At 41.8% G+C, this 26311-nt stretch overlaps 1 protein-coding gene across 1 annotated transcript; it reads left to right on the forward strand.

Annotated features, from left to right (window-relative positions):
• The first annotated feature begins 1974 nt into the window (after positions 1-1974).
• On the forward strand, positions 1975-26311 carry znf408 (zinc finger protein 408). The gene is made up of 9 exons (XM_085159738.1): positions 1975-2154; positions 3897-4182; positions 7695-7753; positions 9656-9855; positions 16097-16854; positions 18098-18307; positions 18602-18725; positions 21396-21629; positions 25272-26311. Exons 2-9 carry the CDS (start codon positions 3901-3903, stop codon positions 25919-25921), a joined length of 2517 nt encoding a protein of 838 aa, XP_085015864.1. The 5' UTR covers positions 1975-2154; positions 3897-3900; the 3' UTR covers positions 25922-26311.

The raw sequence follows: 26311 nt of genomic DNA on the forward strand, positions 1-26311 counted from the left end.
AAACAAAACAAAAAACCTTAATCTGACAGTTAAGGGCAGCACTCAATCAGACAAACAATGCCTCATCTCAAGGCCTTTATTATTAAAAATCTAAAGTAAAGGACACTCCTCTGCAAATGCCCCCCAAAATTATCCAGATAAGCACAAAATATGGATTCTCATCATGCCTTCCACCCCTCTACGATCAGCAGTTTTTGCCTAGTCTTTTCTGACAATATTTGGTTACATGTCCCTTAGCCATTTCCACTGCAATTAGGCGCTTTTGGTAGCCATCCACAAGCTTCTGGCAAGCTTCTGGTTGGATCTTTGACCACTCCTCTTGACAGAATTGGTGCAGTTCAGTTAAATTTGATGGCTTTCTGACATGGACTTGTTTCTTCAGCATTGTCCACATGTTTTCAATGGGGTTTAAGTCAGGACTTTGGGAAGGCCATTCTAAAACCTTTATTCTAGCCTGATTTAGCCATTTCTTTACCACTTTTGATGTGTGTTTTGGGGTCATTGTCCTGTTGGAACACCCAACTGCGCCCAAGACCCAACCTGTGTGCTGATGATTTTAGGTTATGTTGAAGAATGTGAAGGTAATCCTCCTTCTTCATTATCCCATTTACTCTCTGTAAAGCACCAGTTCCATTGGCAGCAAAACAGCCCCACAGCATAATACTCCCACCACCATGCTTGATTGTAGGCATGGTGTTCTTGGGGTCAAAGGCCTCACCTTTTCTCCTCCAAACATATTGCTGGGCATTGTGGCCAAAAAGCTCGATTTTTGTTTCGTCTGACCACAGAACTTTCCTCCAGAAGGTCTTATCTTTGTCCATGTGATCAGCAGCAAACTTCAGTCGAGCCTTAAGGTGCCGCTTTTGGAGCAGGGGCTTCCTTCTTGCACGGCAGCCTCTCAGTCCATGGAGATGCAAAACACGTTTGACTGTGGACAATGACACCTGTGTTCCAGCAGCTTCAAATTCTTGGCAGATCTGCTTTTTGGTGATTCTTGGTTGACTCTTCACCCTCCTGACCAATTTTCTCTCAGCAGCAGGTGATAGCTTGCGTTTTCTTCCTGATCTTGGCAGTGACGAAACAGTGCCATGCACTTTATACTTACAAACAATTGTTTGCACTGTTGCTCTTGGGACATGCAGCTGCTTTGAAATGGCCCCAAGTGACTTTCCTGACTTGTTCAAGTCAATAATTCGCTTTTTCAGATCCATGCTGAGCTCCTTTGACTTTCCCATTGTGGCGTTTGTGGGCGTTTGTATCCAATGAGCCCTATTTAACTGGCCTGAGAGAAGTCACCAGCTGTCGTCACTCATAATCACTCACAAGCAGTTAAGAGGCCATGCTATGAAGCTCAGTTCACTGACAACTTTCTAAGTCACCAAAATTGCTAATTCATGTTGCTGTATGTATATTTCTGACCCAGCAGATGTGATCACTTTTTTCTGTTGACCCATAATAAAGTCATTACAGAACCAAACTTCATGAATGTTTTTTGTGACAAAGTAGTATTTGTTCCAATCACTCTATCAGGGAAAAATCAGAGTTTTAGAAATAACGGGACGCTCGGTAGAGCCATTATATTATATTCTTTACAAGTGTATGTACACTTTTGACCACAACTGTATGTATTTTTATGTGCATGCAATTAAAGACTAATTTTACTCTTTTTATTTTTTTTTACCATTAGAAATTACTGTATTGATAGATAGACTTCCATCCAGTCTATACACTAAACAGTGCAGAAAAAAAAACTATTTCCTGGCCCAAAATAGCGCAAAAAAGAAACAAAAAATATATAATATGTACAATATATAACACATATAAACATATGTAGTGTAGATAATTTTAATACTTTCATAAATATATAAAAACTGAAATATAAAGTAAAAGTGTGACAATAACTAAAAAAATGCTTATAAATATAATTATTGGACATTAGATTCCAGAGAGAGAGAGAGAGAGAGAGAGAGCGCGAGAGCCTTGTTTCCGGTCCGGAACCAAAGAACTGTTTGAGTTTCCAGGTCGGACAATAGAAGACGCGGACTTTGGTTGATGTTTTCTTTTGCTGGATAACGATGGCTTTCCCAGAGTTTCAAGCGGAATACATATAGTGTTATAATAAACTATCTGTTCGAGATAGCGACCGCTCACTGTGTATGTACACATTTATTATAATTCTAGAAATAACTTCTAAAGTCGTTTGTGGTTCACGGACTTTTGCTAGTTAGTTAGCTAACCAGCGCTACGCGGGCTGAAAAGTTGGTGGCTGTAAAACATCGACACCAATAGTTACTGTTGACTTTCACAGCAACGTAGGTGCCTTGAACGAACGGACCAAGTCCACGGTCCGCTGTATGAGACTGCACTGCTTACACTGAGCCAAACGCTATGCAGCTAACCTAGGAGCGCAGCTGTAGCGATCACAGTTGGCCAGAAATGCGTGTTCCCTGCGTTAGTCCTGCTCAACCTCCTTAGACCCGAACTCTTTCATGGCATGCATTTTTAATTTCTCTTTGCTATTTGGGTTGATTGAAAACAAATAATGTTGTTTTTTTTTTTTTACCTGATGTAGTTTCTGAGAAAACTGATATCCACATATGAGGACATTCGCTTTAAATTTCGATAGAACACTAAGTCACATTTAAATAATGATGTGCAAAACTCTTTATTTGGTGTCTTTATTTTGGTGTCCTGAGTACAAAAACAACAGTCGTGCCTCTTTGAGCAGTATGGCTCATTTGAAATGCTGCTAACAGCTGCAGGAAGACGTATGTCTGTGACAGTGTAAAAATATTGTAAAGGATTTCTGAACATCGCACGAAACACGAAACATTTGTCCAGAAGTGCTACTTCAAACGTGTGAACATGTTTACACCTAAATGTGTAAAATTTAGCATTGTGGCTAGACAGCCCAAAATGTGATGTCCACATATGTGGACGCCACGTCCTAGGAGGTTAAAGCAGTATCCTTTCAGATATTCAGAGGTGAGAGTCAAATATACAACGTGAGAAGTAAATACTACAAACAGTGCAACAATTTTCAAGATGAAAAGAAAAAGTCCAAAGTTTTGATGGGGCATCTTTAAACGAGTCAGTCCACCTCTGTTGAAATGACTGGTTGTAGCTATATTTGAGCATTAGATGGTTATAAGGATATTTGCTTTTTGCAAATGGAAATAAAACTGAAATATAATTTACAAATAGTACATTAACCAGTTTTTAACTTTTTTAATACCCCCTCGTTTTACACAGACTTAACAGTATTAGTATATAATATTGAGATATAGCAACATTAAGCTATAAATATGAAAGATATTTTAATACTAGGATAAAAATCCTTTGCAGAATCCATGGACCTTGTCCAGTGATGTGTTTCATCCCTTGAGATCTTCTCCTGGACCTTTGCTGCACATGCCTTCAGATACAGCTTGTTGTCTTACAGACCTTTCAGTATAGCTGAGCTTTACAGGCCGTTTTGTATCTTTAAGAATTGTTCATTTGATAGCTATAATGCCTATATCGTTAATGCTATACTTTTGATGAGCCCCTGGAATTACAGTCAGAAGGCTGCATTTTAACTACAGCAGCATTTCAACTAAATAATAATCTTGAACGTCAGCAGGAACTTTTAAGTATTCTGCAAAAATTCAAGAGGGATCCAAATAAGCGTTCAAAAGTAGAGTTCAAATGAAGTACAATAAAGAATGGCTGTGTAAAAATGAGTTGTTGTTTAAAAGCTATTGTAAACAGTGGTGGAAGTGAGCTGCAATGAAAGTGGTTCATGGGATGCTTAGATCTTCTGCAGTGCCAAATATGTGGAGCACAGCGTTGCAAGTTTACGACGTTATCCTTGGTTTAACTCGTGCCTGTAACCTGCTTCGTATTGTTCTCTACAGCTCGATGGCCTTTCTCGGTCCTCCCGTCCCATCTGCTCTTGCTTCATTTCTCTACTCGTCGCTTCCCTGTGGCTTTGCTGTAGGCCCCTCACGTCTCCATGAGGGCAGGCTGGGGCTTTGGTGGGTCGGACGCTCACTGGAGGCTGGATCCCTGCTGGGGAGAGACGGGGACATTGAGTGGGCCTCAGAGTATCACGCTGAGCCGGAAATTCACAGTGAAGACGGCAAACTCGCCACAAACTTTGAGACCGAAAGAGATCAGACCACGAGAACAGAGGAAGAACAGGTAATGCTCAGTGCTCACAGTATGCAGACAGAGTGGGCTATAGTCACTATTAATATTGACTGTGCTTGATTTTGAAGCTGAAGTGTATATTTTTCATTTGGGCCTATTTTATAAATATTTCCAGATCTAAATATCTGCACTGGCTATCAATGAGCACACTTTCATGTCCTTATTTTCATCCACTCAGTGCACTTTGTTGTTCTCTGTTTGCTTCAGCATGCAGTAGCAGCAGCTGGTGTGCAAAGCTAACATATAATGCAGGGAGATAATAGCAAATAGGCTGCTGTTTGGAGAGATTGTTCAAGTTGTTTGGAGTCTGATCTTGCTACTGTAAGGTATTAGTGTTTGGAGAAAATCATAGACTGTATATAAAAGATGGACATAATGAAGTGACCCTACCCATTGTAGATTTCTGCACTCTGTACTTTGAAGCGTCAGCGTCTTAGCCACAGCCGTGTTGGTTTTTGTTTTGGATACAGTGACGGTGAGCATATTTGGATGAGAGGGGGAACTGCTCCGATATCAGCGAGCTGCATCTATAAGCTGTATGTGTGTGACTCACACATGTAGACACTGCTGTTTAGGGCTGGGCAAAAGACCAATTAAATGCTTGCTAAACTTAAACTACCACCTGTATTGTGTGTGAACTGCCCAGTTGAGTAACTTGAATGAGTGGAGGTGAGGCCTGTGGGGCAGCTACAGCTCTCTGTATCAGCACTCCTTTGTCGCTCTGGAGGAAAACCATAGAGCTGTTATGAAGGGGCTAAACCATCCACAGAGGCCAACACCACTCTTTGTACAGAGCTGTAAAAAAACTTTTTAATGCTGTAAAATGTTTTTGGAGATTGAAACGCGTTTGGAGCCAGCCAAAACTCCAGGACATGAAGTTTTTGGCACCTCCGTGTTGGCTTCATTTTTCAGCCCTGGAGGTTGCCAGAACGCTAAACCGACAGTATCGAGAAGCTTCACTGACAAGCCTGTTATTTGGCCCGAGCAACAACGGCGTCATGTCAGAGCTGCTGGCTTTTTCAAGGTCTTCACGCAAGAAGCCTCTGCATTGGTTACATTCCTGTTATTATTCTCTGCTCGTAGCCAAGAGTTACACAGAGACAGACATCTGGCTTTATCCTCACAATCTGGGAACTTGTAGACAAGTACTTACCTCCAAGTATTCACCTGTCCAGTTCAAACATGCTAAATAGCTGTGGAAGGCCTCAGACATGTAAAGAAAGCTGCGTGTGCAGAAGAATATATGTTGGACCAGCATGTGAATCATGATTCATGACATTGTTTTGGCTGTGTAAGAACTGTAAGCCTGACAGAGACAAAAACAAGCTACAGATCTGGATTCTGTGCATGTGGTATGTAAGGAAGTGAGGAGAGTAAACACACGCTGGTGTTCCTGAAAGTCTTTTCAGTGATTCTGTCTTGCAGAAATAAACAGACACTGCTGATCCAGTAAAAGTCAAACATCTTGTCCTCAGTGACATCGCAGAGCTGGAGTCCCGATGGTGGGAGAAAAAAAACGACAGGAGGTGCAGCTGAATGATATCACAGACTGGCAGAGCACTGCCAGCAAATCAGCCTGTAGGGAGAACGGGTGAAGCAGCAACTGAACTTTTAAATGACACTTAGGTCCCTAAGCTTTGGGACAGTGACGCATTACTGGCTCTGCACGCTGTTATAGTGGATTCTAAGTCGAACAATTAAGTTGTGTTTGAAATGACTGACTTTTATTTTTCATTCAGGGTTTTTTACAGGTACAAAATCTTCCCACAGGCTAAACACATGAACACACACACACACACACACACACACACAATTTTAACAGTTGGATGAAAATCCTTCAAAACCACAAACATCACAAAATGCTTATTTTCCTCTGCCAGGCCTGGTAGGTAGTGTCTGCTGCAGGTGAGGTGAAAGCAGTCACTTTCTTTGTGACAGCTTTTTTACCACCAGTGGACAATATCACCCCCCCCCCACACACACACACACACACACATACACCCCCCCCACACACACACACCCCCCCCCACACACACACACCCCATTCCTCTGGTTATTGTGCACAGTTAATGTTCATGAGCATCACTAGGGATGGAGAAAAAACTGATACGGGATAATATCGCAATATTTTTCATGGTGATTTTGTATATATATATGGATATTTAATAAAATACAGTAAAATACTCTGTGAATACCACCAACGAGCACCAAACATCATTTTTCATCACATAAATCTGTGATTTACAAACACTGAGGTTCACACCCTCTTGTTCGATCATTGGCTAACGACATGTGAGTGACAGCTTGTTAGCCAATGAGCATGCAGTTTCATACCACAGATGATCCTCCATTTTTTTCTAGAAGTGTTTTTTGGGAGCTATGGCTGTCGCCTCCCACCTGGAAGCCCCATCCATGTTTTATACTGTCTGTGTTGGAGCTCCTCTAGCGTGTTCTCCCACCTCACCCAGTGGAAGCTGGGTTAAGCTCCAGTGCCCTGTGGTTAAGCCGGGACATGGATGAACGTGCTGAATATTTACTGCATGTAGAATGAGTGAAAAATCAAACTTGAAAAGTGAACTAAATTAGTGTCAAGTTCAATAAGGGGCGGCAGTCTGATTTGTTTGTGTGTGATTTTGGACTCTTTATTTATTTCACAGCTCTACTCCTTCCTCCTGCCTCAAAGCTTTGTGTCTTTATGATGCAGCTGACTCTCAGCTGTGGGACAAATTGTTGCTTTAATACCCTTTAAAGTGCTGCCATCCTAAGTGCATGTGATAGAGTTTCTCTCTGCATGCTTAACATTGAGCAGAGATAGAACAAATCGCCTGTCATTAAATTTAACCTGTACAGAAACCTTCAATTATCTCATCTTTGTGCCTGAATCGTGGCTGCACCTGAGCTCTTCACATCAGCTCTGCAGGACAAAAGCAGTAAGCACTCTGCAGCAAGCCCGTTGATCCTGTAAGAAAAGAAACGTTCGAGCGTCGTTCCAGCAGAGTGAAGTCTCAGACCTGAATCCCTCCTGGCTGACTGAGGCATCTCATTGTGGGGTCAGCCTTGAGATGCTTCATAACAATTTCACATTGTGTGGGAGCTTTTGTCCGATGCCGTGCTGTGTCGGCAGCAGACGGAGCGAGAGCAGTAAATGGGAGTGTTTCTGCTTAATTAAGTGCAGACCCTGTGGGAAGATAATGAATCAGTGCTTGTAATTTCTGCCAAACGTTTTAAAGAGAAAAAACATGAAGAGATCTGGTCAGCGATGCGTCGCTTTATCTGTGATTAATCTTTAAAAAAAAGATTTCTCACATAATTTGCAAGGGCACCTCGATCAATCCACGTACAATGCACAAGCTGCCCCTCTGAGACAGACGGGAGGGTAATTATTACAATTCTGAACATTATAATAAAAGTAGATATTTCATCCACGTATGGCAGAGTCAGTCCCGGTGCAGGATGGGAGACGGTGTGTGAATTATAAAACATATATTAACTGTGTTTTCCAGGGTTCAGTGGTGAAAGCAGCAACTCAAGATGCTTCCATACGAAGAGCCGTCTGGGTCAAGTAAGTCAGTTTTTCAAAGCAGACATTTAATCTGATTTATTTTGGACAGTGAAATCAAACACTTCCTCCTCTGATTTATTGCCACTGAAATAAAAACAGATCAAATTGTAGTAATGTATAGTAGACCTATGAAAACTGAGCAGGATGTAATGGGTGAGGTCAAACACTGTCCCTGCAAATACTCCTGATGCATGTGAAACTGCTTCTCTAATCATTAAAGTGGCTTTCAAATGTCATGAACACGCGTGGCGCCGTGTGCCAATGCCAGCGTGGCAAACCCCTCTGAGACATAAAAGTGTGGTTACACGTCAGTCTGGTTGGTTTTATGAACGCCATGTTTACAACTTCCTGTCACAAAGAAAAGGAGCTAGGCGTTGCTGCTATCTGCCTGCTAGCATGTGGCTGCTAACATCTTACAACCATAATCGGCTGGTGTACGTTAAATAAACAAAAAAAACTAATGAGTAGTTTAACCAACTAGCAACATTTTAACTTGTGGTTGACCAGAAGTTATATTTACAATGGTTCTTTGTCTAGAAGGTAACATTAGCATGCTAACATTGTCCCACAGACAATGCTAGCATGCTAACAGTACAGAGTTGCAGTTCTTAAAAAGTCACAGGCTGTATTCATTGTGAGGGTTACCTACTTTGTCCAGTATCACATTTGGACTTCAGATGCACAGTGACTGAGCTCCGGACTGACCACCCAGTAAAACACAGGAGGCTGAACAGGCTGGACTTCCTTAAATGCAACGTTCCTTTATTTCATCAGCAAACAAATACACTCTGTATAAAAATAACACAAGTTAGCGTGATAATTTCCATGTACCAGGGAAATAAAATGGTAAAATATTAATAATTGCTTATTCAAATACAGGACATTGAATGATTACACTAATCTAAAGGCTAATAATGTTATTATAATTCATGACAGTGCAGTCTAAGTATAGTTTGCAGGTAATAACTGTTAAGATATTTCAGCACAAACTTTGTGGTCAAGGACACAAAGTTTGTGTAATATTCATTGAGTGGGTCTGTGAATGTCCAGCATGCATGGAGGTGATGTGATTCAATGTCACATTCAGTGTAATTTATTATTGAAGTATTCTGATTGATTGTGATTTGGTTCAGTAAGCCTGGAGTCTGGATTTTACCATCATTATGCAATAGAAACGGAAACAAGACAAACTGGGAGACGTTGATTTTCTCCTGAACATATTCAGGCTTAGAAATTTTACTAGACTCAGGTACGTGTTCAATGCGTGACATGGAAGGAGAGTGGCAGCCTGGGTGGAGGCGTGTTCACTGTGTGATGGGGAATCAGCTGTCCACGGTGCTAACACCACGGGCTCCTACTGCAGCTGCTGCTTAGATGTGTTGGAGTGTTCAGATAATGTTTAGCTTTTCGTATAAAGCACCCATCATATTCAACATCTGGATGCTAGAATGGCTCCTGCATCACTATTTGAAACGTCCTGTTCCTCAGCCATCTCCGTCCATTCTGGAAGTTTCTACCAGGTGGTTTGTTTTTTCAGTGCTGCAGCCTGCATGTCGTCCACATTACCTCCTCCTGCAGGCAGTGTACTCCACGGTTCCCTGATTGAAAACTGGACCATTTATCTCTCACTGACTGAAACTGGAAGCACAAATATTACCATCACATTCTGACGCTTGTCTCCTGCGATGGGTCATCAGATACTCAAATACAGACAAAGAAAATAAAGAGTAATCAAATAGACTCTGCTGCCACATTATGCATCACCTCACATACATTATGTTGGCATTCAGCCTTTTTGCCCTAATTCTCAGTAATCAAATGCAATAATGCATTATAAATTCTGGGAGCTTCTCTGATTATATACATTTTTCTTTGGTATGTATTTCTGTTGAATTCCCCCAGCTTTGCCTGCCAGGCACCAAGCAGAGCCCAGCAGAACGTGTCGGTGCAGTGTGTGTGTGGGGATGTGTGCGAGGGCGAGTGTGTGGATGTCCGTCTGCGTCTGTGTCGGGACATCCAGCCGGGAACAGAGCTGCTGCTGTACGCTGACAGCGTGGAAAAAGTGTGTTCACATGTTCGTGGTGACTCCGCTGGACATACAGGTGAGAACGAGAACACGGTCTCCTCATGTCAGAGTCTGTCATTTATGTTATATCAGGAATATTAGAGCTTTTTCTCAGTTGGATTTTTACTCAGATCTGTATTTGTCTTTTTTAACTGCATCGTCACAGAACTTTGCAGCATGTTAAAATAAAATCACAGCCAATTAAAATTCATTTAATATATGAGATGACCAAAGGTTTTTTTTATCTATTTAACACAGAGACCAACATCTTCTGTCATCTGCAAGGAAGAGTTTCTGTTTCACTAACAGTTTCAAATCCAATATTTATCGTCTTTTTCGCTCGGGTTTGTCCCTCACCGGTCCTAGAGAACGTCTTTCTTCTTAAGCTGTCTAAGGAGCTTGGAAAGGAAATCGTCTGGACTTCTTTAAGTTGCTTGAAGACGTTTCACCTCTCATCCGAGAAGCTTCTTCAGTTCTAAGGTCAAATGGTGGAGAGTCCCAGATTTAAACCCAGTGGGAGTTTCCCCCCACAGAGGGACAAAAGGACCCCCTGATGATCCTCTAATCACATGAGCCAAGGGGTGAAAACGGGTGTGGGTCACAATCAGCCAGAGTTTCGGGTGAGTTCATTGTGAAACCCTGCCCCCACCTTATCATGCGAATTCCTGAGGTCAGATGGCCCAGGATGTGAGTGGGCGTTAAGGCGTCTGGGGAGGAAACTCAAAACTGGTTTATAGATGACAGACAGTTGGTGTCGTAAACCACCGCCTCTGTTCAAAGATGGTCGCTCACAGTGGACATAGATGGCTTCTTTCACTCCTCTTTCAAACCATCTGTCCTCTCTGTCCAATATATGAACATTGGCATCCTCGAAAGAGTGACCTTTGACCTTTAAATGCAGATGAACTTTTTTATTTTTATTTTTCACTGAGGAGAGTAGTGATCTTTGTGGTAATCTGTAGTGTTTAGGACCACGGTGCACCTTCCCTTATCCCTCAGTGACAACAATACCTACGAAGCCTTAAAGCGAGACCCCACAAGCAGCTACAAAAAGAAAGTTATAGCTTGCCTTTAGGACCTTGAAAAGGACAAAATCATTGACCGCCTTACATATCACCGCCTTTACCCAGGGGATGCCATACCCTGCATTTACGGACTTCCTAAAATCCACAAGGAAGCTGTCCCACTCAGACCCATAGTCAGTAGCATAAACTCAGCCACTTACAACATTGCAAAACACCTTGCTACCATCCTTGCTCCTCTCGTGGGGAACACCCCACACCACATCAAGAACTCCACCGACTTCACTGACAAGGTCCAGAAACTTACCCTGGATCCAGATGAAACCATGGTGTCCTTTGATGTAGTCTCTCTCTTCACGTGCATACCCACCACGGAGGCCATGGAGACTGTCAGAAAACGACTACAAGAAGACAACTCCTTGGAGGACAGGACCAACTTCACACCCGATCAGATTTGCACACTTTAGACCTCTGCCTCACCACTACATATTTCAAATACAACGAAGGCTATTACAGACAAAAACATGGCTGTGCCATGGGCTCCCCCGTGTCACCTATTGTAGCCAACCTTTACATGGAGGAAGTGGAAAGGTAGGCTCTTGGCTCTTTCAAAGGAAGAGTACCCAGCCACTGGTACAGATATGTAGACGACACCTGGGTCAAAATCAAGACACAAGAAGTGGAATCCTTCACTGCGCACATTAACGCCGTGGTTCGCATGATAAGGTTGGGCCAGGTTTCACAAAGAGCTCACCCGAAACCCTGGCTGATTGGGACCCACACCCACTTTCACACCTTGGCTCATGTGATTAGAGGATCATCAGGGGGTCCATTTGTCCCTCTGTGGGGGGACACTCCCACTAGGTTTATATCTGGGACTCCCCACCATTTGACCTTAGAACTGAAGAAGCTTCTCGGATGAGAGGTGAAACGTCTTCAAGCAACTTAAAGAAGTCCAGACGCTTTTCTTTGCAAGCTCCTTTTACTACGATGACCTGGATGACTGAGAACCTTCACAGACTTTCTTCTTAAGCTGCAGTTAGTCATGGAAACGAATGAGCGGCTCTTTAGATTTGAGCTCCTCAAAATAGAAGGCTTTGTGTAAAATCGCATCCAGGTCATTGAAATCAGGTCTTCCAATCACTTTCATGGTCACAAGTACGTAAAATCAAGCATCTGTGCCGTGATAGGATGCCACCTGTCCAGTCACAAAATGTCCTCGCTGCTGAATATTCCTGACTGGCAACAAAAGCAGCTCAGCCAAGAGGTGGTGGGCCCTGTAAAATGAGCGGTGCTGAGGCAGATTTGCAGACTTTCTGCAGTTAGCCACTACAGACCTCCCAGTTTCATGTGGCCTTTGAATTAGCTCATTACTTCTGTCTGAATTATGTGGTTTCTGTGAAAATCCAAAGAATATGATGCTTATACTGCTTTTCAATGCATCGCCTTAATGCTGTCTTAAAAATCCAACAGTGAGCAGCTAGCTACAAACTCCACAAATAAATAAAAAAGCAGATGTGGTTCCTTATTAGGGTTAGCTTTCTAGCAAACAAGTTAAGTTACACTAAGCTAGGCTAAGCATTAGCCAAAAGAAGATGATGTTTGTTATCAGGTCGTCTGGCCTCCAAGGAAAGCTGTGGTGACATCAACAGGCTATTCGAGGGATTGTCTCGTTATGCTGATCGTCCTAATGTTAAAAACACTGTAACACAAGCATCAGCCTGTTGTTATGATGATATGTGGATTCAATTCATAAAATGACTTTTAGCAGTAAAGTCTCCTTATTTCCACTCTTCAGCAGTCTAGTTTGGTTGAGCTTAAACCCACTGCAGCTTACTGTTTCTGTACTTTTCTCAACCGTTGTGTGGCTGTCTCTGCTCAGTGCAGTTAGAAAGAGTCATGATCTGAGTTCTTAATGCTTCTCATGAACAAGACATTTCAGTGCTGCTGCGATGAAGATCCCAGGAGATCAGCAGCATCAGAAACCAGCCTGTCATAGTTAAAGTCTGCGATAACATTTTGCCCTTTCAGTTATTACATGTTCATGTATCTGTGGCTCCTGATCCGTATCTGTAAGAGTTTATGTATTAAACCAGGATCACATGATCGGCTGACTGTAAAGTTGCATAAACGAGCACACCTAGGTGGATGGTTTCTGGGTAAAGTTGCATAGATATATCTTTGTGTATCCAACCCTTTGCAAATGTCAAGATGAGTTAACAAATCAGACACATTTGCTGGAAATACTCGTACTCTTGGAGTACTTGGAGTACTTCTTGTACTTCATATAGCTGTTGTTGTGAAGTGTGCAAACAGAAGTTCGAGTGGGTAAGGTGCAGTTTTCTCTCTATACTGATTTATGTGCTTCACCTGCAGGATCAAGGGGGACATTTTCCAATCCGTAGGCCTGAGACTTGAATGTCTCAGCTTCTATGTCAACATTATTTCATGTTTAACAGCATCATTTAGTTTCAGCCAAGAACTGCACGCTGAAAAGTCTCTGCAGTCAGATAAAAGTCACTGAAAACTAGGATGGAAGCTCGGGATTAATAATTAGTAGATGTAAAAAAATCTGGAACACAGAATGCATTAATTAAAAGGGAAAATGGAAGAAAACAAATGTTGAGCTTATTTGTTTTAGAGACAATAATATACTCTCCAGCTCTGCTTATCTTTTATTATTTATGTTTGTGGAGGAGTGATGTGTTATATGCTGTGATCAATGGGACGCTGAGGAGGAGCTTCATGCAGAAAATACCCAAAAGCACCAGACTGTGGATGTCTTATTAAACTTGTGCTTATGTCGTGTTGATTCAGGCTGAAGCTATAAATCTCAAATGCATTTCCAACACAATTTTGAATGCTAAATGAAAGATAATAAGATAAAAGCAATTGATCCCTGCAGGGAGGTTACATTGTTGTGGTGGCAGATAGTAATTAGATTTAGAGGGGGGAAAGAAAATTGCAATATAAAGAATATAATAACGAGTACATAAAGGAATTAAAATGAACAAGAAATAATGAAAGAACAAAGGTAAGCAATGAAATAGATGGAAAATATTTGAAATCCTTCCAGAAGAAAAACACAGCAAGCAAATCATAAAACAGACAACTACTGTCCATAAGTAGTATGTGTTTGTCTAAATATGGGTTTATAAGTCATTAAATGCAATAAAGACATTTGTTTCTAAACCTAATTAGCGCACGGACAGCACAGCGGTGCTCAGTGGATATTTAGGACATAAAGGCACAACATTAACATAAATACAGTGATAAGGATATAATTGAGGCACAAAAGCTTTGCTGTATTTAGGCATTAGTTCTGAAGCTGTTTTAGTCCATGTTTCACTGCAGTCCAGAGATAAAAGACAGACGGTTACAACAGCTTAGTTTTTCTTGTGCTGCACTTGTTGAACAGAGTTATTTTCCAGATGGGGCTCGTGTCCACAGGCTGCTGTTTCCGTGTTAAGTGCCTACGACCTCATTTTCTGAGCACTTCTGTCAAGCGCTCATTGTTGCTAGGATACAAAAACTGTGTTCTAGCATTCAGACTTCAGTTGCTTTAAATGTGAGAGCTTAAATAACTGGGCTGTCAGTGACAGCAAAGTTGCAAACCATCACCATCATCACTTTGTACTAACAAGTGCACATTTGCTACGTTAAAGACTGGCTGAGGTACCACTGGCATCCTCACACGCATCTCTGTCAAGTCTACACAGGGCTGCAGTGAATGTGGAAAAAGACTGTAGAAGCACAGCATAAACATTTACTGTAAAGTTTAGTTTTTCTTCAGTAAACTTCATATTCAAGTCACTGAGTAGAATGACTGAGGAGACAACTTCCAGTGGGTTAGTTTGGTAAATAGTATTTAGGAGTATTTATATTTATGAGTCCAGAAAACCTAATTTACCATCAAGTATTATGATTATAATCTCAGTCAGTGGAAAATAAAAAGTGCGTGCGTAGAATTACCAGTCCAGTAAAACATAAAGGTTGGCACTGTGGCCCCAAAATAAGGTTTAATTTTTTTTGCCCCCCGTAAGTTAAAGTCCTACTTCACAGTAAACCTGATGTGTGCATTTTGAAATCCGGTCTTTGGGCGTACAGGCTGGACAACCGGAATCTTTAACGCTTGGAATTTTACCAGATAACCGAGCCGTGTCAGCAGAGGTGATATTTATGGGCACAGCAGTGTTGCACAAATTGAATGACTGTCAGCCACAGGATGTGTATAAAGAATCAAAGTAGATTCAGGTTGTGCTCTGTGAACGATTATTGATTTCTGAGTGTAATCCATACCATAATCCTGCCATCTTGTTTAAAACCTGACATGCTGTGACAGCCACAGTTCAGTGGGTGTCTATGTCCAATGACTATGTCCATCTTTAATGTAAAGATATATTTGATGTTTTTACTGAGAATACAGTGAGCACGGTAAGAAAAAAGAAGGCAACGATGAGCACTGTCCATACTGACGATAGGAGGATTAATATGGGAGGAAGATGCAGCTGCAGTCCCCCATGTTTAACTTCTTAAAAACTCATGGCATAGTTTAGCAATACAAAATGTAAAAAATGCTGCAGTGTCTGAAATCTGGTAGTTCTGAATTCTAGATATTTTAACCAATTGCTACATTAGCCAGAATGAGCTAGCAATAGCTTGTTAAAAAATATGTGATAATTGAGCAATGAAGTAAAGAATAATTTAACACTGACATTTATGCTGTACAGTAAAATGATGTTTCCAACATAACATGATTTTATTCATGCTTAGATGAGGAAGTTTACAGCACTTTCCTCCTCCTGAGGCTGCCATCAGTAGCCTGTTAGCTTAGCTTAGCATAATTACTGGAGGCAGGGGAAGAACTAGCTTAAGAGTCACTGTCTTGTGGTAACCACGGCAGGAAGCCAACTAGTTTAAGCCTAGCATAAGAAATGATCTGATTTGTTAACCACTGTAAAATCTGATTATAGCTCTTTGTTTAGTTTGTGAGGTGTATTAGTTACCTGTGTCTTTATTGTAGGCTAAGCAACCAGCTACAGCCTCCTACTGAAATACATGTGTGGTAGTGCTCTGCCCTTTGAAAGCCAACAGGGACTGATTGTTCTCCAACTCAAATCACAAAAACCTAAAAATATTCAGTTTACCATATTATAAGGCAGAAAAAAGCAGCAAATGCAGATTTCTCGATATTTAAAGCTGGAAACAGAGAATTTGTGGTGTTTTTGACAGCTTCACTGTATTTCTATTGGCCAGGAGAGAAGGTGGAGCAGAGAGACCACTCAGAAGCCACAGCTGCCAGTGTGTCAATCAATAAAGAAGTGACAGCTAACACACAGGAAGAGAAAATGCAGGATGATGAAGAAGATGAAGATAGAAACCCCAAAAGATGCATCGAGAGGAGTCACCCAATTACACAAGGGAGGAAGAGAGTCAAGGGGGTGCTGTCGGAGCAGAGTCCAGACTATGACAGACAGCAGGACGATACCACAGACAGTGTAACAGACAGGACACCTGATAATGACACAGCAGCAACTGGTAACAAAGACAGTGTCCCGTCTCCTGTGAACAGTCAGCCACACTGTAACTCTGCTGAAGGAATAATGGCAGAGCCCAGAGTCTTCCCTGCACCCGGTCCTGTCCGCTGCAGCTCCCGCCTGGCTGCTAAACCCCGACGGGTTCACTGCCTGAACAGCCGGGTGAAGCGACTCCATGCCCGCCCCGACTCATCCAAACGCCTAGAGGCACAGAGCCAGACCTCCACCAAAGATGGAAAAAGCTCCACAGAGATACCAGAAGGTGAGATGGCTGCAGTGCTTTGTCCTGATGGAGTCGCCCATATCTGGCATTCAGAGACCAGAGAGAGGCGCTACAAGTGTCCCATATGTGGTAAAAGGTTCTACCAGATCGGCCACTTGAAGAAACACCAGTTCAGTCACACGGATGAGAAGCCTTTCACCTGCCAGGAGTGTGGGAAAAACTACACGTCAGCAGAAAGCTTCAAGGCTCATCAGGTATCACTCAGTCAGCTTACTGACTAGTCCTTTATTTTGACTCCTTAATTTTATCTTATAAGTACACCGCATGATGGTGAATGCACATATTAAATATAGTTAATATAGTTACAGTTAGGAGGTTCAGTTATATACAAATAAAGCTTGTGACACTGGCTTCAGATTGTTCCAAACGCTCTGTTTCAGACAGTTGTTTTCAGTCCTGGCTTTGAATGATGTCATAAGGAGCAACCAATCAGAAGAAAGGTGTTTTATAGTGAGAGGGAATGAAAGTACATTGGCTTGTTTCTGACACTGGGTGAACTGAGGGGCTGCACAAAAAGTATTTATTTGAATGATGTAAAGTGTCAGTGTAGGTAGTGTTAAAAAATTTAAAAAAAAGTTGGAAAACACTTTATTAGAACCAGATCAAAAGCCTCTTCTTTCATTTCATGCCTGCCTTTCTTTTTTTTACCCAGTTGCTCCCTTTTCTCCTCTTATTCTCTTATTTTCTCCTCTTCTTGAATACAAAATCCAAATGATTGAGGTAGTGATCAGAATGCTGTGGCTGATCTGTATATACACAGTACAGCAATTTGTCTGTGATGAGCTGAAATTTGAGAAAAATCAGGTTGGATGAAGGTCCTTACAAAGGGTCTTAAATGCACTTTTCTAGGAAAAGTGCATTTAAAAAGCAGTAAATTGTCACTGCAGCAATTTCCAGTCAAAGTGCTGTTGTTCATCTGAGACCGTACAGGGTCAGAGCAACCTGAGTCTGGATGCTAAACCACAGGCAGGTTGCTTACACCTGTAGACATCCTCACGCATCTTTTGTTTCTCTCCGTGCTGTTCAGCTTGTCCTTTTTTATGCCCAGGCTTTGAGTCCCTGAATGATTCCTCTCCTCCAGTACAGTAAAAGTAAAGTAAAAACACAGTTTTTAAATGTTTTTATTTCTTTTTTGTGGTGGACACAAAAAGTGTTGTGTTGTAGTGTCTCTGTATTGCACACCAGAATGTTTTTGGGGGGTCAGGTTGAGTGGATTGGAGACAAAGTTTGAGAGGCTGAGATGGTTTGGACATGTGCATGGAGAGGAGGGGTAGTAGAAAGGTTGAGCTGCCAGGCAGGAGGAAGAGGAGGTGGACATGCAGAGGGCCGGTGTGTGAGGAGAAGATGCTTGGGGTAGGGTGCGGGGGAGGCAGATGATCCACTGAACAAGAAGAAACAGATTGAGTTAAATATTGTATAAAATCTATTTATGTGTAGATGAGTCACCGCGGGGAGCGTCCCTTCTCCTGTCCTCACTGTGAGAAGACGTACGGCCTGAAGCGGGACCTGAAGGAGCACATGGTCCTGCACACGGGGGAGAAACCCTATACCTGTGAGCACTGTGGGAAGGCATTCGCACGCCGCCCATCCCTACGCATCCACCGCCTCCTTCACTGCAGCAGAATGAGCTACACACAGCCTCCTAAGGTAGGGAAGAGTTCCACTCTGTGAGGTGTTTGTGTCTCACATGCGCCGACATTTTCAAGTAATTTTAATAAGGAGGACAGTGCATACGATTGATTCATTTCCTCCTGTGTGCAGTGAACAAAGCTGTTTCCCATTGTTGTTTGTGTCTCAGCACCACAGTTTGAAATCACTCACGTAGCATCTTTAAATTTATATGCCAGTCTTGTTTTTTTTTTTCTCCTTGAACTCCTTGAAGTGAAAATGTTTAATAAGAAGGAAAGAAGACATGCTGCTTTTGTGTTTCTCCTCTCCCAGGTGCAGTGCACAGTCTGCCGCAAGCTTCTGGCTAACTCGGGCTCTCTGAGGAACCACATGAAACTCCACACGGGGGAAAAACCTCACATCTGTCAGCACTGTGGGAAGTGCTTCAGTCAGAAAGGTAACGTCCGAGGCGTGGGTGTGATCCTTCAGCTGCAACAAGCTGATCGCTGGTCAGATGTGCTCGGCTGGAAATGGCCAACTTTTTACAGAACACCAGGTCTGGTTTTAATATAAGAAAATGTAATAAAATTGTCAGACATACCTGCTTCATAAGTCACTTCTTCATAATTAAAGAAAATATGTGATGAGCAGAAAAGAGACAGAAAAAAATGCAAACAGCTGTTTTAGCCATAAGTCTGCATATTTTAGTTGAAACTCTGTGACTGTCAAAGTCATTTCAGCTTTCAGACCAGCAGTGAGATTCTCCGTCACGCTGCCTGTTGGCAGTCAGAAGGTTTTTTTTTTATGATCATTAGTAACTGCATGATCTAAACTCACACTGCTTCTCTTTAATAACCGGCCTGCTAATATTTTATTATCAGGTGTAATCAGTTCGTCCGACTTTAATGAGGGTGCTCTTTATTTCAGATTGCATGGTTGTCTCTATGATTCAATTCAATTCAATTTCATTTATATAGCGCCAAATCACAACAAGAGTGGCCTCGAGGCTGCAGCAAACTCTAAAGCAACATTTTGACACAATTAACAAATACTAAACAAGGTAAATATACTAAACAAGGTAAATAAAGCCTGTAGGAATGCCTGAATCTAGATGTAGGCAGATAGTGCTGTTGGTTCACTTCATTGTGTGTTTATTACATTTAACAAAATAAACCTATATATATATAACATGTGCAGATGTTTCCAGCACAGCTGTTTCTGTCCTGTGTGCAGTTTGCACTTTACCAACGCATCCTTTTGTGGGTTTTTCTCTGTATCTATGAAGCGCCTTGAGGCGACTTTTGTTGTGATTTGGCGCTATATAAATAAAATTGAATTGAATTGAATTGAATAAAAATAAAAAAAGGTCCATACCCCGCTGCTGTAGGGGGCGCCACACAAACTAACAATCAGCTGATTAGTGTACTTGAGCACGATTATAAAATATACTGGCTTCCTGTTTCACAGTTTATTTGAGAACATTCATCGTTTTTTCAGCAGTTTTTAGACTGTTCTATATTTCTCCATAGATATGACCTAAAACATCATTGAAGAGAACCCAATATTACATTAGTACACTATGCAGTGAGGAAGATGATTGATGAAGTCCATAATTTCACCTGCTCCACTGAGGCAGCAGAGCTGCTTCTCCCCGGCGCTGCCACGAGGCAGAAATCATTCCTGTACAGTAACTCTCCTTTCTGTCACAGGTGAACACACCTGTCGGGCTTAATAGATTCTGTATTATATCTTCTTGCAGCAGTTTCTTTGATTCATAGGGGACATATTATTTATTAATACAAATTCTTAGTTTTACTTTTTACTCTTTGATTTGGATTTCCTCACAGTATAAGACCCTCACTATGCACCTGCGGCACTTTACTGTGCTCATTTATTGTGGACTGTGCTATTTTTATTTCTTTATCCTGCTGATATAACAGGGATCAATAAATCATCAATGTGTCTATAAATCTAAGGACTCTGTGGACTCAGCCTTTGACATACGCTGAGGAGCTCAGTCACTCAGAGGCAGTCAGAGCTGCTGCTCTTTTCTTCTGGGGGGGGGGGGGGGGGGGCAGCAGCTTTTTTAATGTAGACGTGTTAGTAAGAATTGAATTGGCTGGTGAATATGGGAATCAAAAACCAGTCCTTATAGAGAACTGGTTCCCAGTAGTCCAGTTCCTTGGAATTGTTGGTCTGCTTGCCTGTCGGTCCTGCTGCTCTTGCACTACAATATGCATGTAAGTTTTTATGTTTATTACACAAAAGGACAAGAGTGCCGCAGTAAAGTTGCATCATGCTACTTCGGCTCTTTGCAAGCTAATGCTAAGCTGAGAGCACAATGAGAAATGATAAGAGAATCAATAAGGATTGAAATCAATAAGTAAAATAGATAAGGGAATCACAATCGCTAAATTCGTATAATTCATAATTTCACTCTGCTGGTCATTTCTCACAGATGCTATAAAGGCATCATCATGAAAGTGAAAGCAAAATGAGACGAGAGACATTTTGTTAAAGTCGTATCCCAGGATATCACTGAAAATCCCGAGTGTGACGCCACCCTGTGGCCTTTCTGTGTGCGTGGGTTGTCTCCTCCCACAGGTCAAAGACAAGCAGTTAGTGGGGTTCAGTTAATTGTCCATAGATGTGAAAGTGAGGCCTTTGATTTGGATAACAGGAAAACAGTTTAATGGAAACACAGAAATGCTCAAACTGCAGTGTCATAAATGAAGCAGGTTTTCAGGTTTAGTCGTCTCCCTGAAACAAACTGTTTACACACACAGATCAAATTGATATTGATCTTCTCAACTCGATACGCTGCTGAAAAGTAAACGTGTTACTTTCTTACTGTTGTAAAGTGTTTCCCACAATGTCACATTTGTTCTGGTCACACTGACGTCATCATTATTTTCAGTAAGTGACTGTTACCCTGCTGTTTTCCTTCCACTCGATGTCGCTTCCAGCTGTGATCAATTCCTGCAGTTTATCTTTCCATCCGTCAAAGTGACACCAGCAACACGTTACTGGACAAATGCATATTCATTCTCCTGCTCCCACTGCTGCTACAGCCCCCCCGACCCCTCCCTTTTAATAAGCAACTGTCTCTGTCTGTTTGTGTGTGCAGGAAACCTTGAGTGCCACTTGAGAATCCACAATGGAGAGAAGCCGTTCTCCTGCTCAGAGTGCAGTCAGACATTCTCCCAAAAACCGGAGCTGCGTCGGCACATGTTCTCCCACACCGGAGGCGGTTTTCTCTGTAGCTACTGTGGAAAATCGCTGAGGGACCCCCACAGCCTAAGGTCCCACGAGAGACTGCACACTGGAGAAAGACCCCATTGCTGCCCTATCTGTGGAAAAGGTTAGAGCTGAATATTAAAGCTTTATAAGTCAAATCATTTTTTTAAAGCAAGGAATGAGGCTCTGCAGCAGACCCAGGACACGCTCTCGGCTGACCTGGGGAGGTGGCAGGGGAGAGGGAGGTCTGAGCTTCTCTGCTTAGGCTGCTGCCCCCGTGACCCCTGGATGAAACAGGATGAGAAATCCCTCAAGTCCTGTAATGTGTATAAATGTATAATTCTGCATAATTACCTCTGTGGCATCTTGTAACTCTGTGTAGCACAGTATGCTTTATATATACTATCCCAGTTGGAAAACCAGTAAGTTGAGTACATTAAATAGAAAAACACAAGCCTTGTGGATTCAGAGAAGTAAGCTATAGAGCAGGAGCTCTAGTTTATAAGTTAAATGTACTTTAACTCTGAAAACGACACTATGAGAAACCCACATTTAGACCACACACACCACAAGGCATTAGTCGGGAGGCTTTTCAGTCACGCTGTAGGGTGATCGATATTAATAACTAAACCTTTAAACACAAAAGCCTCAAATCAAACCCTGAAGAGTCAAAATCTGAATCAAACGTAATAGAGATGTATTCTCCCTCTTACTACAAACAAATGAAGCACAACTACAGTACGTGTGCAAAAATACACATGACTCAATATAAGTAAAATGATTACAATTGATTTAAAGGCATTCATTTATATTAAGCAAGTCATTCTGAATGTAAAGGTGTAAAAAAATAATGTGCACATTTACGAGCCTGAAAAGATGAATAAATAAGCCAACAGTAAGAGCACCGCACCAATCTCAGAAACCTGCTAACCCTTCATCCACAAGAAAAAACTGGAAGTGTGTTACCATCCGTCAGATCAGTGAACCACTTAAAGATGGTTTAAGAGTCAAAACAAGCATCGATATAACCAACAGTGCGTGTCAAGCACTAGGCCCCCTTATACACATTATATTCTCTGTTTTGTTATTTTGTCAAAGAACTAGAAATTAGTTTTTTGTTAAAAACTGCAGCTGAACCTAAAATGAGGAAAGTTGGACAATTTCCCTCCAAATAGCCTCGTTTGTCTCACTCATCTGCAAACGTTGTGTCCTGCATGCATGATGGAAAACACAAACTACTCGTTACAACTTGGGCCAGCTTTCTTTTTACGAAGCATCAAACAGAAAGTATGCATCCATCAAGTTCAAGGTTTTATTATTGATGTCCAGCACATACAAGAAACATTTTATCTCTCACGGACAACTGAGATGTATTTATACTAGGGCTGCCACAAACGATTATTTTGATAGTCGACTAGTTACCGATTATTTTTGTGATTAGTCGACTAATCAGATCATCATCCATTGGATATAAAACGTACAGCTTATTGCACCAGCAGCATCTGCTCTTATATAACTATCATTAGCTTACAGCTTTAAGTGTTTAAGGTTTGTGCTAACTAAAAATAAAGACAAGATGATAGTTTATTACATTTTAATAACATTTGCAGATTGTTTCGGTGAAGTTTAATAAACTCCTTGATATCTAAAATGTAACAGGACACCGGAGTATATTCTCGAGCATCTCACACTTCTGATAATCAGCTGTCTGCTTGATGTTTGTTCAGCTGTGTAAAAACTATAACTTTAATGTCAGCCAAACCGATTTACTCAGGAACAAATAAAATACTAAAAAAAAAAGCCAAACAATAACATTTTTAAGTTATCTAAGTGATTTGTATATGTTCAACTTGAGTAGCAAAAGACGGCGGTGGGTTTGAAAACGATTTGCCGGGAGTCCGGTGTTCTCACGGCTCTAGTGAGCCTTGCCCCCGGCTAGCTATCGAGCTAGTGGGTAACAGACGTCTCCAAAAGCGCTTTTGAAAATATGTGGTGTCTTGATAAACTGAGCAGATATTTGAGGTTTACACAGCTACATTCTCGCTTGAAAATATGTTAAACGTTTATTTTGTGACCCAGAAAGAATAATAAGAGTAATATTAAAACTAACTAGCTGCCGCCATTGTTGGAAACTGAGCTGGGCCGCGCTATGAATTCTGGGACACAGCTTCTTCTTCTTCTTCTTCTTCGGGGTTTAACGGCAGCTGGCATCCTTGTACATGCAGTGCTGCCATCTTCTGTTTCAGTCCGTTATTACACTTTTAAATCCTACTACTTATTCCTGCGTCTTTTGTGATCTTACAAAGCTTCAAACGATGCGTCGACTATTAAATCAGTCGTCGACGATTTTGATAGTCGACATAATCGTGACTAGTCGACTAATCGTGGCAGCCCTAATTTATACCTCATTTAATTCTGTTCTTGTATTTACAGCAGTGAGCATGCACGTTATATTACTGACAGATACATGAAGGGTTATTTAGTGTTGTGAAGAAGAACTTTCACAGTACTCTTTACAGTCCTGTGAAGAAACAAGTGCACCCTAAATAAGAGGCAGGTGCTGATGATCAAATGTATAAGTGAGCCTGACTCCCTAAAAGCAGGAGGTTTGACAGTGTGCTGCATGTAGGTGTGTGTTAATATGAAGCCGCAGTCTTCCCAGGAGTGCACATCCAAACAGATCCACCCAGGCTCAAACTGTGCAAAGCTCAGACAAACAGCTACATCTGAGGCTCTACAGCTCTCACGAGTATGTTAAATGTAAAAGTTCATGACAGTTAAATCAAAAACGACTGAACTGAAAGCCTCATCTCTCTAAACAGAACATGGAACAAAGTCCTTTGGACAAATACAAGGACATGTTTGGCAATAACTGTGAGAAAAAACACCTCATCATCTGTCAGGCAGGGTGGTGGAGCGGTGGGCACCTTGTAGTCGCGGTTGACCGTGACCTCCCCCGTACACTGAAGTACTCTGCAGTCGGTGTGTGTGAGATGGAGCTTGGCCGCAGGATAAAGATTCCAAGCACTCCAGGGCCAGTTAGTCCAGACCTGATTAAAATGCTCTAACATGACCTTAAGATAGATGAATGTCGACAGTCCTCAATGAACTGAAGCCATGTTGTAAAGAAGAGTGAGCTGAAACTCCTCCACATCGACGTGAGAGACTAATGAAGAAAATGATTTCTTCAAGTTCCTAAAGATGGTTCTACAAGCCAGAGAATCATGAGCTGTTCTTAGTTTAAACCTTTTTTCCAGAGGATCATATTTCTTAGATAAACACAGGCCTTGAGTGCTTTACATACAACGACTGTAGTATATGAGATTTTTCTTGATTTTGTAAATTGCATTAAAATAATGATGGGTTATGAAATCAGACGTCCAATGTAAAAAAAACAATACAGGTGTAAAAAGCAACACAGCTGCAAACAACGAGTCAGCTCATCTTCCATCATCCACGTTTAATTTTTTTCCGCTCTTTGTGCTTTTCTGATGACAGATGACTTTGGATTAAAGTAAACTCATGCTCAGCTCATGTGTAGAGACATGTTGTGCAGCTTGGACTGTAACTTTATGCTCTGAACTTGCTAAAGTTTGACCCTGACAAATATATAGATATACTACACCAGCCATTAAAGTGAAAAAGGAGGATAAAGCAGGGTATACTTTAGGGTTGATTTGCGAGTTGCTAATCTGAGTCAGCAGATTGTATATTCATGTTTGGTAAATCTTTGCATTTGAAATGTACTTTTGAATTTTCTGTCTAGGCTACACGTTGGCTACCAAGTTGAGGAGACACGTGAAGTCGGCCCACATGAAGGAGAAACCATACACCTGCCACTGCGGCGCTTCCTACACTGTGAGACAAAGTCTGCTGAGGCACCAAGCTCAGCACAGGACAGACGGAGGAGTTCAAAAAGAGGAAGAAGAAGGACGTGGAGAGGAGATGCACACCAGAAATCAGGAGGTTCCACAAGAGTTAGCAAGTTCAGGATGCAGTCACCCAAAGCCAATCAGAGGCAGACCCAAGAAGAACTTCATCCCTCAGGGCACAGCAGAGAAGGACGGAGGTGAGGTGAAGCAGAGCAGATCACAAGAAAAAGGAGAAGAGGAAGCAAAATTAAAGACACTTGACTCCTCAAAAGAGGGAGATAGCGTAGCTAACATCCAGCACGCCGTCGTGTACGTCCACACAGACGACCTGTCAGCGCCAAGCTCCAGTCCTCTGCTCTTCACCTCGGAGGGCTCGCTGCCTGCAGGGACAGAACAGGAGCTGGTGGAGGTTTTGATATCGGAAAGCGCAGAGCAGTGCATTGTGGTCCACGGGCAGCAGGCGGTAGGAGAGCTCCTGATCTTACAGGAAGAAGGAAGTGGACTCTGCTCTGTTGCTCAGACAGTAGAGATAAACACAGTGTAGCTGTGATCATGGCTTCTGAACCCTTTGAGGACATCTTTAGTATTTAGGCCCTTCCTCTAACCTACCTCATCAACGGTTTATTTATTTTGGTACGTTTTATTGCCATTGAACGACCTTTACAGAACAGCTGTGAACTAATTTGATGGATTATCTGCCATCAAACGATGCACACTTACTTGTCTGCCTTCTGTACAGGAAAGTGTGTGTGTATAGAAAAAGCTCTGAACACGAGCGAACTGTTGGATTCTGTGTGACACCCAGTGCTGACATTTACTGCTGATGCGCAGCACTTATGCTGTAAAATTGGCATCAAATCCTCTACATGTACTTGGTTATTATCTTGAGTTAAAAGAAACAAAATAAAAACAGGGTCTTGTCATTATAACCAAA

This window comes from Neolamprologus multifasciatus, chromosome 1, assembly GCF_963576455.1.
Source record: "Neolamprologus multifasciatus chromosome 1, fNeoMul1.2, whole genome shotgun sequence".
NCBI classification, from domain to species: domain Eukaryota; kingdom Metazoa; phylum Chordata; class Actinopteri; order Cichliformes; family Cichlidae; genus Neolamprologus; species Neolamprologus multifasciatus.